Source organism: Argiope bruennichi, chromosome 7 (genome assembly GCF_947563725.1).
Source record: "Argiope bruennichi chromosome 7, qqArgBrue1.1, whole genome shotgun sequence".
NCBI lineage: Eukaryota > Metazoa > Arthropoda > Arachnida > Araneae > Araneidae > Argiope > Argiope bruennichi.
Genome location: NC_079157.1, coordinates 43,302,487 through 43,321,256, shown reverse-complemented (window position 1 = coordinate 43,321,256; position 18,770 = coordinate 43,302,487). Strand labels below are relative to the sequence as shown.

Here is an 18,770-nt window from a genome sequence, read left to right as displayed (position 1 = left end):
CGTAAGACAGACCCCCAGACAGTTCATTTATGAAGCATGCCTGTGTCACAGGCAGCGTCAGAACTGCAAAGTTGTGACGGACGTAATGACATCCGTCACAGTCAGTCTCCGATGTGAGATAGTTGAAACTTCACAATGGGCCATCCATCATAGACTGACATTCCACGTAATTAGATATCCACCGCTCGTGAAAGGGCCTCTAACTGTGACTGCAATCGCCGTTGTTGATATTAGACATTAGGTCTATTGTTTTGTGTAGCAGCTTTGTTTCTATTATGCCCTGCTGGAAGTTGTTTAAGATTTTTATCGCCCAATCTTCTTCTCTGCTTTATATCCACTTTCCTATCTTTTGTGTTTTGTGGCAGAAAACATGAAATGTTGACATCAAGAGTGTTTATCTGTAAAGGAGTGGTGTGCGTCATTGTTGTCTTGATGCAGCATTCAATGCTCATCCTGTCTTTGTACCGTTATAATTGCTTTAGCTTCCATATTCAGACCTCAGATTTATCATATAGAGGAAGGTATGACATTTCATCATTAATTTATACAAAAGACTCATCAGATACCAGTAAGATACGTTGTTTGACAGAAAGCTGATACTAATAGAAAATGAAGATATATGGCATATATTAATCCCTGGAAGGCGGTTAACACAGTTAATAATACCAAAAAATTGAATTTCTGTACATTTTTCAACCAATTGAAACACAAATTTCGCACAGAACTACATTTGTAGTCACAATGTAGTAAGTACTTCTAAAGGACAGACTGACAGGCGGTTAAGTTGTCGCTGAATTGAACTCAAACTTTAACAAGTGTCTACTCTATACAAAACTTGATAGATATCGAAAAATTTGGCATAAAGGCTGTATATTAAGTTACTTTTGTCTAGTTCAAAGTGTTTTTGTGTTCTCTCTTTCACCGACATACAGACAGACAGAAATACAGACATAAAGCCAAAAATGGGTTTTTCTAACTTAAGGAAGTATAAAACATGGAAATTCTTCAAAATATGAATTTGATTTTTTTTTTTTTAACACAATACTTTTGCTACACTTCGTACATGGAAAAATTAATATTCTCAAGATTAAGTAACATGTAAGGGTGATTATATATATATATATATATATAAATATATATATATATATATATATATATATATATATATATATATATATATATATATATATATATATATATATATATATATATATATATATATATATATATATATATATATATATATATATATATATATATATATATATATATATATATAAAAGATAAACACCGTAGAAAAAATTATATAAATGGCTTACTTAAAATACAATATATTAAAAGAAAGTTAATTCAAAAAGGTTTCTATAAATCTTATTAAATAAAAAAAAATAATTTTAAAAATTAAAAATGAATTATATACTAAACAGAAAGTTGCTTAAGATTGCTGATTTTTTGCTTTTGGCATCCGATCTACTTTTAACATTTATTAGACGTTTCCGAGACAACAGCGTGAAATACATTAAAGTTGTTACACCGTTGATAAAAAATTTTGTCAGTAATTATATCGGTAGCAGCATAACTTTACTTACTACAAAAATAACTAAATAAAGTAAAATAAAATGAAAGGTATGCCTTTAAGAGATTTCAAGAATTGATTTCTTTCCTTATTTCTTACAGTATAAAAAAAATCGTCTTTCATAACGCAACAATACTCATTTTCATTTTGTTTATTCTTTCTTTGAATACAGTACGAATTGTAAAGCATCTTTCATCAATTGCAACATTGATGGTAAACTAAAAATAAGCGGCTTACTTTCACATTTGAATAGGACACTTCACAAGGTCAATCACAATTTTGTTTACTAAGAATTTATATTTTTTTGCCCAAAAAGTTGTATTTATTTTTTTAAAAATCAAAATTCCCTTTTATAATACAGCAGTACTTATCTTTATTAATTCTTTTCTTTTTTAATTCAGCACGAATAGGGAAAAATATGTTTCACGCATTGCAACACTGGTGACAAACTTGATGATAAGGAACTTAGTTTCTCACTTGAATTTACAATTCACAATAAAGAAACAAATGATTCTTTAAACCATTTTTTCAATTCTCCCTCCCCATAAAAGAAGCCTTTATTACATTAAAAAAAGAAAATTATAATTATTAATGTAGTAACATCTTTTTCATTGATTAACTTTAAAAAAATTAATTAAGAATAAGGAAAAGAAATTTTACATTGCAACACTGGTTCAAACTTGAGGATATGCAATTTACTTTCTTATTTGAATCTGACACTTTGAAATAATGCGCAAACTATTGTTACCAAGAATTGATTATTTTGCTTTAAAAGTAGTAATTATTATACAGAAAAAAAATCAAAATTGTCCTCTGTAATGCTGCAATAATTATTTTATTGCAGCGTTACAGAGGACAACTTTTTTTTTTTCATTCAGCACGGATAAGGAAAACTTTTTTTCCTCCATTGCAACATTGGAGGCAAACTTGAGGACATGCAACATAATTTCTCACATGAAATTGACAATTCACATAAATTAGAAAATTATTATTATTATTTACAGGTTTTTTTTTTTTTTTTTGCTTTAAAAGTTGCATTTTTTTTTACAGAAAAAATGAAACTGTCTTCTAAAATGCTGCAATATTTATTTTATCAATTTCCTTTTTTTAAAATTCAATACGATTAAGAAGAAAAAAAATTCACTAATTGCAGCACTGGTGGCAAAATTGATAATAAGCAGAGTACTTCCTCAATTGAGTTTGACAATTCACATAAACGAGAAAATTATTTTTTAAGAAGAACTGATTTTTTTTTTTTTTTTTTTTTTTGCCTTAAAGGCTGTATTTATTACACTGAAAAGAATCAAAATTGTTTCTTATAATGCTACAATATTTATTTTATTAATTCCTTTCTTTTTTAAACTCAACATAAATAATGAAGAAAGAAAGTTCACTTATTGCAACACTGGTGGCAAAGTTGAGGATAAGCAGCTTACTTTCTCACTTGAATTTGACACTTCAGAATAACGAGCAAGCTACTTTTTACTTTTACTACATAACCACCTACTTGACTCCTCAGCGCTGCCAGTGCATCAGAGTTGTAAGGCTTGGCAAAAAGTGGTCACTTCGCTTTCTCCTTGACGTCTGATCAGAAAAAGTCTACATACTTAGACCCCAGGAGGGAGCCGAGATCGAGAGGAGGTCAAAAAGTGCCAATCACGTGACTTTAACAGGTCGAAACCATCTTCCGGGACATCCACATTTTGAAGGCTTCAACCGATAGGGATCTATAAATTGAGTTAGATCTTCAGGAAAGTGCATGTGTTCCATTTTATGGATCGTTCTTTCAGCAAGAGGGATGGTTCATAAACCGGGAGAATGCATCCTCTTATTGCAAGAAGGATGGTACATGACAAACCTGAATTGGAAGAAATATAACCCCATTGTCTATCGAAGGAGCGGTGATTAATTTCGTTTGTCTTCGGCTGGTGATAGACCAGTGAAAGGAGTGAGGAAAAAAAAAATTGCCTTGGTTGATGCATTTAGGGAAAAAAGGGTGGAGACAGAATTGGAACAGGGAGATTAAAGAGGTTTGCTGAAGTTTTGTTTTTTGGAGAGGGATGTTAAATGCCTCACGTAATAGGTCTTTGATGGAGGGCATGTCGTAATTTAGGGGTTGAATTTAAGTCAAGAAAGAAGAAGACGTGTTGTAGTTTGTGCTACAAAATTGTTTTGCATTGTTATTTGTCTTTAATTGCAGTACTACATTCGCAAACCTTTTAATTTTCTTATTATCTTCTAATGAATTAAATTATCTTATATAAGGAGTCAAAAATATGAATTCATCACATATTCCATGGGATAGATTGATTATATTGATGTTAAGCACTAGGAAATTTGTGAATTGTGTTTGATAGGGTTTTTTTCCCCTTGAAAGGAAAGACAAGTTTGACGGTCTTGTATAACTTTTAATTGCTGTTATATTTTCATATTTAAAAAAATAATAAAAACATTAGATGAAAAAAAAAGTTATTCTGTAGTAACTTTTTATTAAACTCAATATTAGTCTATAAAAAAATCAAATTGTATGAACTTTTATAGCATACTGGATCTTGATGGTCTCATTATTGTTTATAGTATGGTAACCAGAATGCTGATGTCGTATTTCTTCCTGAAATAAATTTATATTTGTTATATAAATATTTAAATGGTATCTTCCATTTTAAGATTATTTTATATATATATATATATATATATATATATATATATATATATATATATATATATATATATATATATATATATATATATATATATATATATATATATATATATAGTGATATTTTAACTCTAATTTGAATCTAATTAATTTTCAAGATTTTATCTTAATTTAGCCCATAGTAACTTCATTCTAAAATATTCTCTTATTTCGTGATCCAATTAAACTGTCTCTACTTAATTAATTCAAGAGAAGCTATGTTAAATTGTTGAATCAGCTAAAATCTAACTTTCCCACACTGCGTGTGAAGAGATAAAATACCGCTGATTAGGCAAATTCTTTTTTAAAATCTCTCTATGTTTCCCCTGCCTTGTCCACTCGTGCAATGAAAATCCCTATCGAAATCTCATAATACATTAGCACTGTAAAGAAATATTTTCCCTATCAAAATCATAGGTTATATAAGAGCAGGGATAAAATGTCCAAGAGCTTTTTCCTCATTTCTTTTTCTGTGACGTTCTGTGTGCTCATCGCTTGTACATATGCCTGCTTCTTCAAAATGAAATAAAACGATAAAAACTGGTAATGATTCTTTGTTGCGAGTATATAAATCTTACAAAATAGTAAAGATAAGCTTCATAAAGTAATTGATGATAAGATACTGATAAATATCAAAAGAAATTTTAGACTTTAATTTATAATTCTAAGTTACACTTTCAAAAACGAGAAAGTCGGTAGAAAACTACATTTGAAATTTGATATGGCATGTAACTCCTTTGTAAGAGCCACTCAACAACCTGTTGAGCTAAGATATGCCATGACTGAAAAGCAAAAATTAGAAGAGATTTAATTATTAGCCTATTTAACTGGAATATCGTTTGTTCAAAATCTGATAATTCCAAGAACAATACGAATATGAAGCAGTTCTCTTTCATCTGGAGTCCTAGAAATATAAATTAAGTATGAGTAGTTCTACCACTAATTTTAAGACTTCGTCTTTTTGAAAAATAATATTATCTTAGGAAATTACAATAAAAAATATTTAATTTAAATTAGAATTTTTTTTAATTAAAAATTAAATCGAAAGCAAAGAAAATATGGGAATCATCCAACTGTCATGACTGTAAAGAAACAGCTGTAAGACAAACGTTCAGTCGCCGGGCACTTAACCAGAACGCATCCATCATTAGGTACTTAAAAATAAGAACCACGTTTACTTATGCGATGCTTTTAAATGTATTTACATACCACAATGCAGCGTTAAACGCAAAGCTCATAAGTCATTCACTTTAAGCTCATTATTTGACTTAATGACACCTAAAAGATAAATTGTCCGATCGCTGATCCATGTCTGATGACTGCTTTAGTAGTGAATGTTATTGCATCTTCATATAAATGGATTGATTTTATATTATTACAAAATTCAGTGGCGTTGTTACGAGTGTGACAAGAGGAGAGATGCGGATACTTTAGTGTAATCCAATGTACTATGTCCCTGATATCACATCCTTGAGTCATTTACTGCTTTATAAAACGCCAGTCGCCTGAAGCGACCAATATATTCTCCATGATAAGTATTTTAGACTAGCCGCCTTTGGCGACCAGCCGGTTCGCCAATCTTAATGCTCGTTAAAATTTTAATAATTAAATATTTTATGTAATTCCTACTTTAATAGCTTCTTCATTAAAATATTTCAAAACTTCAAATTTTCATAGTTATATAGTTCACTCATAATATTATAAAGGCCTTCAGTCATAACATAATATGTATCTCTCTAATTTTCTGTTAGCTCCCGTAACAGCTTTAAATTAAAGTGGAAAGAATTAATCTGCAATTAATATAATAATATTTTTTACTGAAACAAAGTATTTTTTTTAATAATATGATTACTGAAAACAGAGTCACTGAGCACTTAAACCTTATGAGCACTAAAGAATATATTTCTTAATTTATGTAATATCTCAAAACAAAATTTTTTCAGATCATTATGAGCAGATCGATTAATTACCAATGTTTGATTTTAAATGCATCAAACACTAAGGAAATAATCAGAATCGTTTAAAATAATCGGTCGGAAACAGGTTAAAAAACTACTTAAAAAACGATGTACTTAAAATCATAAGTATATACAAAAAAAATATATGACTAACATAAATACAATTTAATTACAAAAGCATAAAACTAACCTAAAAATAATTTATAAATCAAGTCCACATCCGTTGAAAATAGTTGTCAACAATCAGAACACAATGCGCATGTGTGAATTTTCAACGCCAGTTATGGTAACGCAAATGCGTGAATTTTCTACGCAAGTTGGGGTAACTCTATGCAGATTAGAAATTTTTAATTTCCTTTAATCTGTTTATTTTAATTCAAAGTACTTCAGATTGTATCTGAAAGATCGATTAATTAATAATATTTAATTTTAATACATCAAACACTAAGAAAATAAACAGAATCGTTTGAAATAATCGGATGAAAATATGCTAAGCCTATCTTCTTTAGCGTGGGACAAAATACTGAAGTCTTACTCATTTGGCGGTGGGGAAATAAAAAGACTTTTTGGCGGGAAAGTTAGTTTTTAATTAATAATTAAAATTCTAATTAAAAATTTAAAAAAGTGACCCCATGTTCACATTCCCGACCTCCAAAGTATGCATGTGCCAAATTTGGTACCTGTAGGTCAAACGATCTGGCCTGTAGAGCGCCAACACACGCACGCACGCACGCACACACACACACACACACACACACACACACACACACACACACACTGAGCTTTATATAAGTATAGATGGCCGTGATTCCGCCAAAATTTTTGACTCTAAAACTGCGTTATTTTAATTGTCTTATATAAGTTGAAATACTTACTCTATGTATTGTTCACACGAATCTTTCTAATGGAGGGAGTCCCAAAACTTTCATCTTTCTAAATTTCGATTGCCTTCGATAAGATTCAAATAAAATTGAAATCTTAAATTCCCTTTTTGATTTATCTTGTAAACTTTATGCATGTTAAACAGATTCCTTCTTCTTCAACTTCCAACAATGGAAGAAAATCACTGGGCTAAATCCTGGGGACAGGTACCGCCAAATTTGGAGCCAAACTTTAAAGATAAAGTCGCCAGTGTCTCTTGAAAATAGTCATAATATTGAGAAATAAAATTCTGAAGATTACAGCGTAAGCGGGACTTGGCGAGAAAAATTTAGCGGAAAATTGCCAAATGGCACCCGTCCCTAGAACTGTACCAGTCACTGGATTAAATATTTGATGAAATAATGAAAATGTTTTGTATTTCATGGCAACAATGCAAATGTTGGAAAGAAGGTATTTTTTTTAATTACCAAAACTGAGGAAAAATTTGAACGATTATTAAATTGACATCATAAGAAAGAAAATTTTATACTATGAAAGCGGTGTAAAAATTATTTATGTGCATTATTTTCGAAAATTATTGCGAAAAAACACTAAAATTGAATTTACTTTTTAATTAATTAAAATTTCACAAAGAAAATAGCTCCGAGAGTCATATTCTCACCTTCAAGGTATATGTGTTCCAAATTTGGCAGCTGTATGTTAAACGATTTAACCTGTAGAATGCCAACACACACATACATTCATCTTTATTATTAGTATAGATAACTCCAAGGCATCTCCAAATTTTGATAAACTGTTCTTTTAAATAGAAAAAAAATTACTTTATACCAATTACTTCAAAAAATTAGGGATGATAAATATATTTATCAGGTTAAATGAAAGAGAGAGGAATTAAAAAGTAGCAAGCAAAATTCACCACCGAGTGTTGAGGGTAAAAGAATATTCACTGAAACGTATATTTACAATTAAATTTGAGGGAATTTAAGACCATTTTTGGGAATTTTTTTTTTTTTTAAATACTGAGCTGTAGAATTTCTACGGATTGATATTAAATATTAAATTAAACTAGATTTTGAAATTTATTTTGCATTTGATGGAACGTTGAGGCTAATTGCTGCATAACATAAAAATAAAGTTATTGCGACCTGATATAATCTTACTAATAATATGTAAAACCTCCTTTTTTTTGTGATGAAATATAAACTAAAAAATGTATGAACTACAGTATTTAAATATCAATGAAATCGAAATATACATATTAGATCTTTACCAGGAACGATTTTGAATTAGGGAAATGTTTACTGAATTGATAATTTTTTAATTATGATCCAAAAATTAAATTTGGATTTAAATTAAATAAATTTAATTATAATCATTGGTATTTAAGTATCTAGATATTTTAAACAGAAGGGACACGACACCAATTTTATTTATTTCTGAGAAATTTTTGGTGTTTTGCAATTTAATGACAAACTTCAGAAATGGATGATGTTGTGGCAACACGGCATGAATGGACAGTGGTAAGTACAATAATATGAATTCAATTACGACCTATATAATTAATTATAGATAATAATTATATGTAACGATAAAATTAATTATAAACGATAACGATTAATTTCAAACGATATAATTAATTTTTCTAGATTTTATCGTAACTCAATCGAATGCGAAATATCTAGTTATTTTTATTTAAAATGCATTTTCTCGACATTAGAAGAAATCTTTATCTTTATGGGTGATGAATTTATATGTTCGATTCAATATGTGATTAATCCGATGATTATGTATGTGATTATTTTTGATCGCCACTAAATTTATTGGTGATTATGAAAAATCACCCTTAATTCTGCATAATCACCAGTTTATTACATTTATCGTAACACACACACATACTTATATATATATGTGACGATCATAAGCAAAACAATCCATATTGTACAAAAGCACCTCGTTATGCCATTGGCAGAATTTAGACTAACACGAGTTCAACATATTGAAAGAGTTAGCCAATCATACAATGCAAATTTCAACGAGTGAAAACATTGCTACAATCAAATGACGAATAGAACACACGTCTTCAACTTTTGTATTCTTGTCAATTGCCTTGCTCGGTATAATATTCGATATTTCCTGTATCCGCAGATGAGATTGCTTTTATAATCCGAAAAGCAAAAAGCTGCTATATTCTTGATTTTCTTTCCTCTGCCTTCAAGGTCGGTGCATGTGGTTTTGACCTAAGCGTGTGCGCGTGTGTGGCTGTTGTATAAGGGGTGCGGCCCATCTGAAAGATGCAGGGCTTGAAAACTGGGCGGTTACGCGGTTCATCTCGTTGGAGTTTCGTCAAAATATCGCTCCGGGCTCTTTAACCCAACCTCTCCCTTACAGACTCTGTCGGGTCGTTTCTGAAACGATGAACTGACGAAAGGTTCCTCCATGTAACCAAAACGGTCTCCTGCACGAAAATAGTTATTTCAATAATACAAATTAGCTAAAAACCATTTGTTACTAATTTCTTTCGTTTCAAATGGAATTTGTTTTGTATAGCATATAGTATTTCGCCAAAACTATTCATTTGAGGAAACTTTTGGATATTCTATTTCGTTATCAAATTTTGATGACACAAGTGCTAAATTCAGTGTTACGTTTATTGGCACAGGAACTAGATTTGGCTACACTGTGTGAAAATTATTAAAATATGGCATTATATATATATATATATATATATATATATATATATATATATATATATATATATATATATTATTTACAGGGACGATATCGGACAATCTACTTAAATACCATTAAAATTTTAATGCATTTTTACAATATATTTTTAGAACGGATTTTTGAATTTAATAGCTATTTTTTTAAGGACAAATCGTTTTATTAATTGATTTTTTTATTACTGTAAATAAAATAAATTTTGATATTTTGCTGTTTATTTATGTTTATATTTTGATTTGTATAGAAATAATTCTGGAATTTTATAGCATTTTATATTTGAGATAAAAATCGTTTTATTCATATACAGTTTAAATTTTGGAGAAAAATAATTCTGATACCTCTCTGTTTTCGGAGGATTTTTTAAATTTTATAACTGCTTTTTATATAAAAAAATCTTTCATCAAAATTTTTAAATATAATTATATTCTAATTAATTTTCTGATATTTCGGATTTCTGGGCTACTTTCTAATTTTTACATAATTTTTGAGATTATATAACTGTTTTTTTATTACGAAAAATATCGTCTTATTTCATTTAAATTTTTAAATATTGGGAAAAACTGTAAACTATTATATTCTAAGTTTTTTTTTTCTTCTCGTGTTTCTGATTTGTGTCAATTTTCGGGTTTTTATCAGAGATTTTAAATCTGCTTTTATATTAAGGAAAAATTGTTCTATTTTTTTGTTTAAGTTTTTTAGCAGCGAAGAAAAATTTATTTAGGGAGGATTTATATTTTATTTTTATTTTTTCATTTTCTTTCTTCTTTTATTTTTTGCTGTAGTTGAATATGACGAATGAATGTAGTAGCTTGATTAATTATAGAAAGGATTTCTGAGTTTTATAATGAAGGGAAAAGTTATGATCTAATGCTTTTTTTCTCTTGGTATTTCGGATTTTTGAATTTTATAGTTGCTTCTTGTCAGATACAATCATTTTAATCATTTAATTTTTTAAATATTGAAATAAACTTAAATTATATTTTTATCTTTCTTTTGAAGTTTCTGAATTTTACTGGTTTTTACTGATCCTTCAAGTCGTGAAACGTTTAAAAAAAGTTTTGAAATTTTTTTTACTTCCTTTTTATATTAAGATCGCATCATCTAATTTCTATTACTTTCACATAACATCAATAGCATTGTCATATTTACCTCATAAATCATGGCACACGGCGGAAGCATGTACAAGACTTTTTGAAGAACCATTCTTCCTTGCGAAAGATACGCCTCAGAATACCACCACCACAACAAACACATCTTTAAACAATGAATACATTTACTATGCATTGTTACTTAGTAATTTCTACTGTTAATTCAGCGATAAAACGTCCTACGCGTTGTATTGAAACTGATGATGCATGGGGGTTATATCAACGCAGCAACATGGTTGCCATGGTTGCACCAACTCGTTCAACAACGTGAGCGGAAACGAGAATTGGGCAACTTCTGGAGATGCTATCTTGAATGTTGCTCGTCCAAGAATAAAATTGGTATGTTGGTTTAGATGAAATGGAGTTGGATTGACAGATTTATACCTTTTGATAAGGAAGGAGTTGGAAAGTAGAAATTGAAGGATTCGGTTGAAAAAAAAAGAAAGGAAAGCTTAAAATCTGAGATTGTATAAGAATGCTCTTTTGGGGATTTTTTTAAATGAATATTTGTCTTGGAGCAACCTGTTCCTTATCGATAGAATGAAGTGATACCAAATGCCATAAAAGATTACAGTAAAAAAAATAGACTATCACTGTAAATGGTAAGGTAGTAGATCTTATTTATTACGCTCCGTTGGAGAAAAGTATGTAATATGTTATACGATAAGCAGGCAGAAAAACTTTCTTTTTGTAGTAATAAATTAACTTTAGATATCACTATATTTTGCGTGATTTTAAAAATTAATTTTAAATAATGATAATAAGAATCTGTGATAACTCTATTAAATCCAAATGCATTTTCATGACCATAAAAATTTCACAGAGTGCATCTTCTACAACCCAAATTATTAGATCCAACGTTATCAAATTTGGCGAACAGTTATCTTTTGATAAATAATTCATCGTTGTAATTTTTTTTAACTTTCATAATTTAAGTTAAAAACAGTAGAGTTCTTAAGTTTACTCCATAGTTTTTAAATAATCTACGGAGTAAACCATTGGACACAGAGCCAACAATCTGGAAACAATTACTTTTTTTTGGAGAGGGGGGGGGAGTTAGTTTTTCGCAATGAAAAGTTTTCAATCTTAATTTTTTAATGGTGTATGGTGAAGAACATTGGACAAAGAGCAACCAGACTTGGTGAATAGTTATTTCTTGAAATAGCTGGCTAATAAATAGTTTTTCAAAATTTTTATTAGAATTGCTGGGCAGTTTATTGGATCCAGAACTATCAAATATGGCTAGCAGTTACTTCCTGGATAATAAATGTTCTCTATTAAAGGAGTTTTCAATATTTTATATTTTTCAGCTCCCTGCTGGGCAGACCATTGAACAATGAGCAACCAGATTTGGTAAATACTTCATAACTTCTTGGAATATATGGTAAATAAATAATTTTTAAAAATTTTAATTAGATTTTTTTTCTATGCTTTGTTAGCTAGTCTATTGTATCCAAGGTTGCCAAAGTTATTCCTTGGGATAGTTGCTGACTATTAAAGTGTTTTTCAAAATTTCCTTTTTTTTCTATGCTTTATTCTAGAGTGGATCCAAAGCTATCAAATTTATAGAGCAATAATTTCTTTTGTAGTTGATGCTCATTTATAAAGAAATTCTGACAATCTTAGATACATTTTCTTATAAATAAAAAACTTGTCCAAAATTTTTACCTTTTACATCAAGAATTCCAGGGCATATTAATGCACGTTTCTCTTATGCTATATTAATAATCAAAAATTTAATCTTTCATTGATTCCGAATATATCAAATAGATTTTGTGTGTGCGTGTGTGTGATCTATGATAAAGATTAATTTTCTTATTTATAATTCAATGTCTACATAAAGTTTTGTATATTCAATATACATACAGACTACCGTAACAAAATTTATGGTTGCAATTAGCAAGTATCGATAGCTAGATATACCTTTCACTGATAATCCTTATAGATTGGTATGGTATTTAGAAATTGAACCGTTTGACTAACTCGATGAAAATATCCAAAACGCTATTCAAAAGAAAATGTTGTAAATAGAACTATAAAAATTGGCATTTAGTTTCTTTCAAGTTAGTACGTATTCACTAAGAAGTTTTTTTTCTAAAAATTTTATTTGATTTTTTTTAATTAAAAATTGACTGCCATTTTAATGTTTTCTTTGATAACCTTCTTTCATTACAAATTTTCTTAATACCTCCTTTAAAAAAATATCTTAAATAAAAAAAGATTCTTTTCAATGATACTCATTTAATTTCCTTTCTAGTTGTTCACTTTCTTCTTGTACTTTAAATAAACTTTTAAAACAAGATTATATATGTTTTACAATAACACTTTCGTTGTTTTAGCTGCAGGATTTATATTCTCGAGCGTCGCAACGGTATCAAATATAATTTTTGTTTGTATTTTATCAGAATTATTTAAGTAAGAATAACTTTTAACAAGGAAAATATATAAAGATAGACAAACCAAACCTAGAGCATCATCATGCTATGACAATTTCATGATCTGGGCGTCCCGGGTTCGAGTCCCGGTTTGGGCATGGTTGTTCTTCTGTTGTTCTATCTGTGAGATGTGTGAATGTGCCCTCCTGTAAAAAGGGGTTGTGCAAGCGAATGAGTGATGCCAGAGTGGCAAAGTCGCACTCTTGGCCCTAGTTGGCGCTGCTATAAAAAATAAGAGACGTTCCCCCTCAGCCTTAAATCAGCCGGCGTCCTGGTATAGGGGTAGCGCGTCTTCCCCGTGATCTGGGCGTCCCGGGTTCGAGTCCCGGTTTGGGCATGGTTGTTCTTCTGTTGTTCTATCTGTGAGATGTGTGAATGTGCCCTCCTGTAAAAAGGGGTTGTGCAAGCGAATGAGTGATGCGTGAGTGGCAAAGTCGTACTCTTGGCCCTAGTTGGCGCTGCTATAAAAAATAAGAGACGTTCCCCTCAGGCTTAAATCGCTGTCTTCGTAACAGCGGGCTTGTCAGTGGCAAGTGCCATAAGAAACAAACACACAAACAATTTCATTTAAGATTCAAATCTCTTTGAATTTTTTTTAAATCTTATACTTTTTGAAACAATTTATATTCGAAAAAGATGATTTCATTTTTTGAAAGCCGTTTTTTTTTTTTTTTTTTTTTTTTTTTTTTTTTTTTTTTTTTTTTTTTTTTAAGGACAAAATCAAATTTTTGATTACCGAATCGGAAGTAACAGAGCTTTCACAACTCTTCAAAATGTCAATCGATCATGAAAAAATTCGAATTATCGTCCCGTCAATCAGATTCGAACAACAGACTCAACCAATCATCTTCATCCTTTCAGTTGTTACTTTAGACTAGCAGTGACCGCTGGCAGAGCTAAACATACGTGGGCGTCAATACAGTTAAAAACAAAAACTAAGGGTGTTTCCGAAATTGACTAAGCACCTGCATTGCCAGGTTCCACCCCAAAGAGTCTCAAGTTCATAACACAACAACGAAAGAAGGAGAAAATAAAAACACTAACAAGTAAAATAATAAAAGAAAACGGAACAATAAAAAAACAAATCCTTAAAAAGAAAATAATTACACACTATCTCTGAGCGAGTTAAGTTGAGCTGTTAAAAAAAAGCCGAGAATTTTGATAGAATTTTTGCGCCTTGTCTATTTTTTTACTTCATATTGTACTTACGCACGTACCAATTACGTGACGGAAGTTGATGCCACCCCATATTGTATAAAAGTGGCAAAAATTACGCCTGTATTTCTTTTGGCTTGTAACTAGCAGAAAGAAAAAAAATCTTGCATAACTGGATGTTGAAAAAGGTGAGAGTAAAAAGTTGCGGTTTCAGTTAATAATACCACAATGAAAAGTGAAGCTTAAGTAAATGTTGAGATGGGATTAATGAAAGTTTATTACATTTTTTCAAATTGGTTCAAAGAATAATTACATTCAATTCTCAGAAGTAGTGTTTATTTAATCTTTCGCAATATCTTTTCATCAAGTTTTATATTCGCTGGTTTTTTAATTTTAAAAAGTATACAGAATCTTTTCAGGTTAAAGATTTGTTTTATGTAAAAATTAAGAGCAACATTTATTAACTTCAAATCAACAATAAGTCAATTTTCAATCTTAAATTTTTGTTCTAAAACATGGTTTATATTGTCAAAATTTATATTGCGAAATCAATTTTGTGGATAGCTAATTCAATAGGTGTAATATTTTCATTACGCCAATTAAATGCGTAATATTTTCATTTTGTAATTTCTTCTACATGTATTGCTATTTGATACTTTTCTTGACAATTCGACTGGAGAAAAACATTTTATAAAGGAGAAATAACATTAATTGCTTGTTTCCTAATTTCTAATTTGTTTTAAATAACAATACATTATTTTTAAAATTATGTCAGATTTCGATACCCTATTAAGATTTTCTGAATTAGATTAAGTAAAAGAATATTTATCTATCTTTAAATTCATATAATGCTATGTAACTAGGAAATCGGGCTTAAAATACAATGATTAACTGATTGATCACTTATGAAGGCATTAGTTAAAAGTTTTACAAAACAGATGCTTGATTTGAATCTGTCAGAGACTGATGAAAATTGTTTAAAATGAGAAAAAAGTTAATAAAGGGCTCAACACTTGATGTAAATTCTTGAAATAATAAAAAAAAAATGTGATAAGATATATTTTTGATAAAAAAGAATTATCTTGAACAAAAGTTACAATGCGTTCTATTTTGTATAGAAACAAAATTGCTCGTTTTATGTATGACAGTTGTTAAACTAAATCGTTCTCTAACTCATTAGCCAGCTGTTATTCATTTGTGTCTATATTTTTCAATTTTACTACATAAATTTTTTTAATATAAAGATCATATCGTATAAAACTATATAAAATATAATTGCAGAATGTAAACAATTTTAAAATTTTATTGTATTTTCAAAATATTGATCAATGTTCTTCTTTGCCGTGTTTTACAGCTGAGTTAGGAAATTAATTGTAACTCATACTTTAAAATTAATTTTTTTGACAAAATTTAATTAGAAATTACCTGATAAACTAGTGTTACTCAAAAAAATTTCACATTTAATAATTTTAACTTAAAAAATAGATTTACAATATTATAATACATAAATATATTTTATCGTTTGTAACATTTTTAATTAAAACGTGAATATCAACTGAACCAAACGATTTTAAAAAACAGCTGTAAGCTGGTTTTAAAAAGTTTTTTTTTTAAATTTCTGAAGTAATTTCTGTATATCAATAAACCAAATCGATAGTTGTTCCAAATACGAATTATTTATCGACTGATTTTCAACTTTTATTTAATTGTTCTTTCAGAATTCTCTAAATGTGTTCTTAAACTGTTCTTAGTATGAATTTTTTTAATCAGTAAAAAACATCTCCAAAAATATTAGAAAAAACAAATAAAAACTAAAATATTAAAAAAATGAAACTAGAGAAATTCAAGTATTTATTCAATGCCTAGAAGCCAAATATTCTTATTTCAAAGCATCTATTCAATTATTTATTAAATACAAAAAATATTAAAAATTGGAGAAAAAGTTGCCTTGAAATAAAACCAATATGAAATTTTTTTTAATTTTTAAATTATACGAAATATTTCTTGTGGAATAAAATTTTCAGAATTTACTGTGGAAAAAACAGTAAAACTTCGTTTTATTGAATATAAGTTTGTCACTTTTAAAAGTTAAAGTATTCTTTTACTTCTCTTCAAATAACTTGAATGACCAATGAGACCTACATAGTTTCATCGACTTTTATTTTTATAAAGATAAAATGTTTATAATATTTCAATGTTATTGGATTATCGACTGAAAAATATCTAAATAGTCTCGAATTAAAACTGAGTTAAAAATTACGGAAGTAAAATCTCTATTAATATTAATGACGAATGAGCATATGCTCGAGCTCTACAAAATAGACAGTTGGATTTAGAACAGCTGCATTTAGTTTAGATATGCTTTAGCTACTAGAAATGCGCATATCGGAGGTTAGGCGTTTTTGTGATTTCAATTACAATTTCGATCAATTAAAAATTAATCGAAATTTTATTATTCTTTCTGAAAATACAATTCCGGAAAAATTATTTTAGTACTATTTGAAAATTTAAAAGTTTATTGTTTGGATAATATTAATTTAGCTAACATAAAATCTCTTCCTTAATTTTGACAATTTTAAAAAAAATATGTTAAAATTAATTTTTTTTAAAAAAAATATGCATATTTTGCAATAATATATTCATCTAAATACAAACAAAATTCATCGCGGCTATGCAGTGCATATGTTCCATAAATCCTCATAAACAACCCAAATTCAACCAACTTTTGCATATGCATTTGTTAAAAACAAAGTATAGAGCATTTCAACTTTTCAAAATGCAAAAATTAACACAATAATCAATTAATTATAAATTACTCGGAATTTTGCTATTTATCCGCTGTTTCGAAACAAATTATTTTTTATATGAAATATTTCTTAATGTTCCAAATTTTTCCATGTCAATGGTAATTTCCTTTCTATTTATTTTTCCTTCAATTTTTAATAATATTTTTTCGCTCTTCATTAAATAGTGAAATGGATACGGACGATTATGAAATGAGAAAATTTATCGGCTGTTTTTACAAATATTTTAGTCTACTTATATCTGCATTTTAATTTAAAAAAAGAATTAAAAGTTCCGAAGATAAAAGAATTTTCGATATTATATTATTTTACGTAAAAGCAGTATTTAGATTTCAAACTTAGACATGAAAACATTTTAATTCCAACGAAATACGGATGTATCAGATTGTTGTTGGGAAAAAAATTAAGCCTCTTGTTTAATTTTTACAAATTTTTAATCGCTTTTGTAAAAATTTAAGGAATTAAGATCCTGCTTTTTGTTATCTGGGCAATTTATATAAGTAATAATTTATAGTCCTGCGACATACAATGTACAGTTTTAAGATAGAATGCTATAGAAATATGGACATCATTTTCTTAAAATTAAATAAAACAGTTTTTTGTTCAAGATACCCATAAGAAATAGCTCTTTTATCCGTCAACGCGCCGGAACAAGTTTTTCCAAAGTCGAACCGATTTTTATCAATTGATTTATAATACGCACAAATTAAATAACTCCCCTAACAGCTCAATGAACCTAATGATAAATGATAGAAAAAAGACAGAATGAAATCGCTCGCCTCCTAACTCACTATCTAAATCTTTAGATCAAATTATGAATGAACGTGAAAGTAGTGGAAAGAGTAAAAAATAGAATTTGTGAATGAAAATAAGCGATTGAATTATTCATTACGTTAATTTAAAAAAGGGCATCCGCTAATGACCTATGCAGACGTAGAAAGAAAATGCCCAGAGAATAGTTCATCGTTTCATTATCATACGCTAATGTATTAATGCGTTTGCCATAAAATGTGAAAACTTTTTTGGACGCATGTGCATTTGTAGCTTAAAGTAGGGCGACTTGATTAATCTACGCCTTATTTATTATGGATAATATTTATAAATATAAATAAAGGCTTTGTGTTAGTTGAAACGTAAAGTAAATTAAATATAATGCAGCGTATCAGATGTAAATAAGACTGACAAAAAAGTTAAATATATTTTAAACTTTATAAATAAATATATTTATTTTCTTTAAAAATATTTTTTACTCATAATGTCCTTTTAAAAATTTATTATAGATTTAGTTGTGATATTATTTCTATATTTTTATGTGAAAATAATAATAATAAAACTTTTATTAAGTTACTTTATGAAATAATTACTATTGTCAACAATAAACTAATGC

General features: G+C 28.6%; 1 protein-coding gene across 2 annotated transcripts in view; it reads right to left on the bottom strand.

Annotated features, from left to right (window-relative positions):
* The window catches only part of LOC129976672 (uncharacterized), a 90,097-nt gene that overhangs the window by 21,980 nt on the left and 49,347 nt on the right, over positions 1-18,770 (bottom strand). Inside the window, exon 1 of one of the 2 annotated variants that reach the window (XM_056090369.1) lies at positions 10,991-11,169. The exons of the other annotated variant lie outside the window; for it this stretch is intronic. Coding sequence (XP_055946344.1) covers positions 10,991-11,125 — 135 coding nt within the window. The 5' untranslated portion in view covers positions 11,126-11,169. Of the gene's footprint in view, positions 1-10,990; positions 11,170-18,770 lie in introns of those variants that run through there. 2 annotated transcript variants of the gene reach the window in all.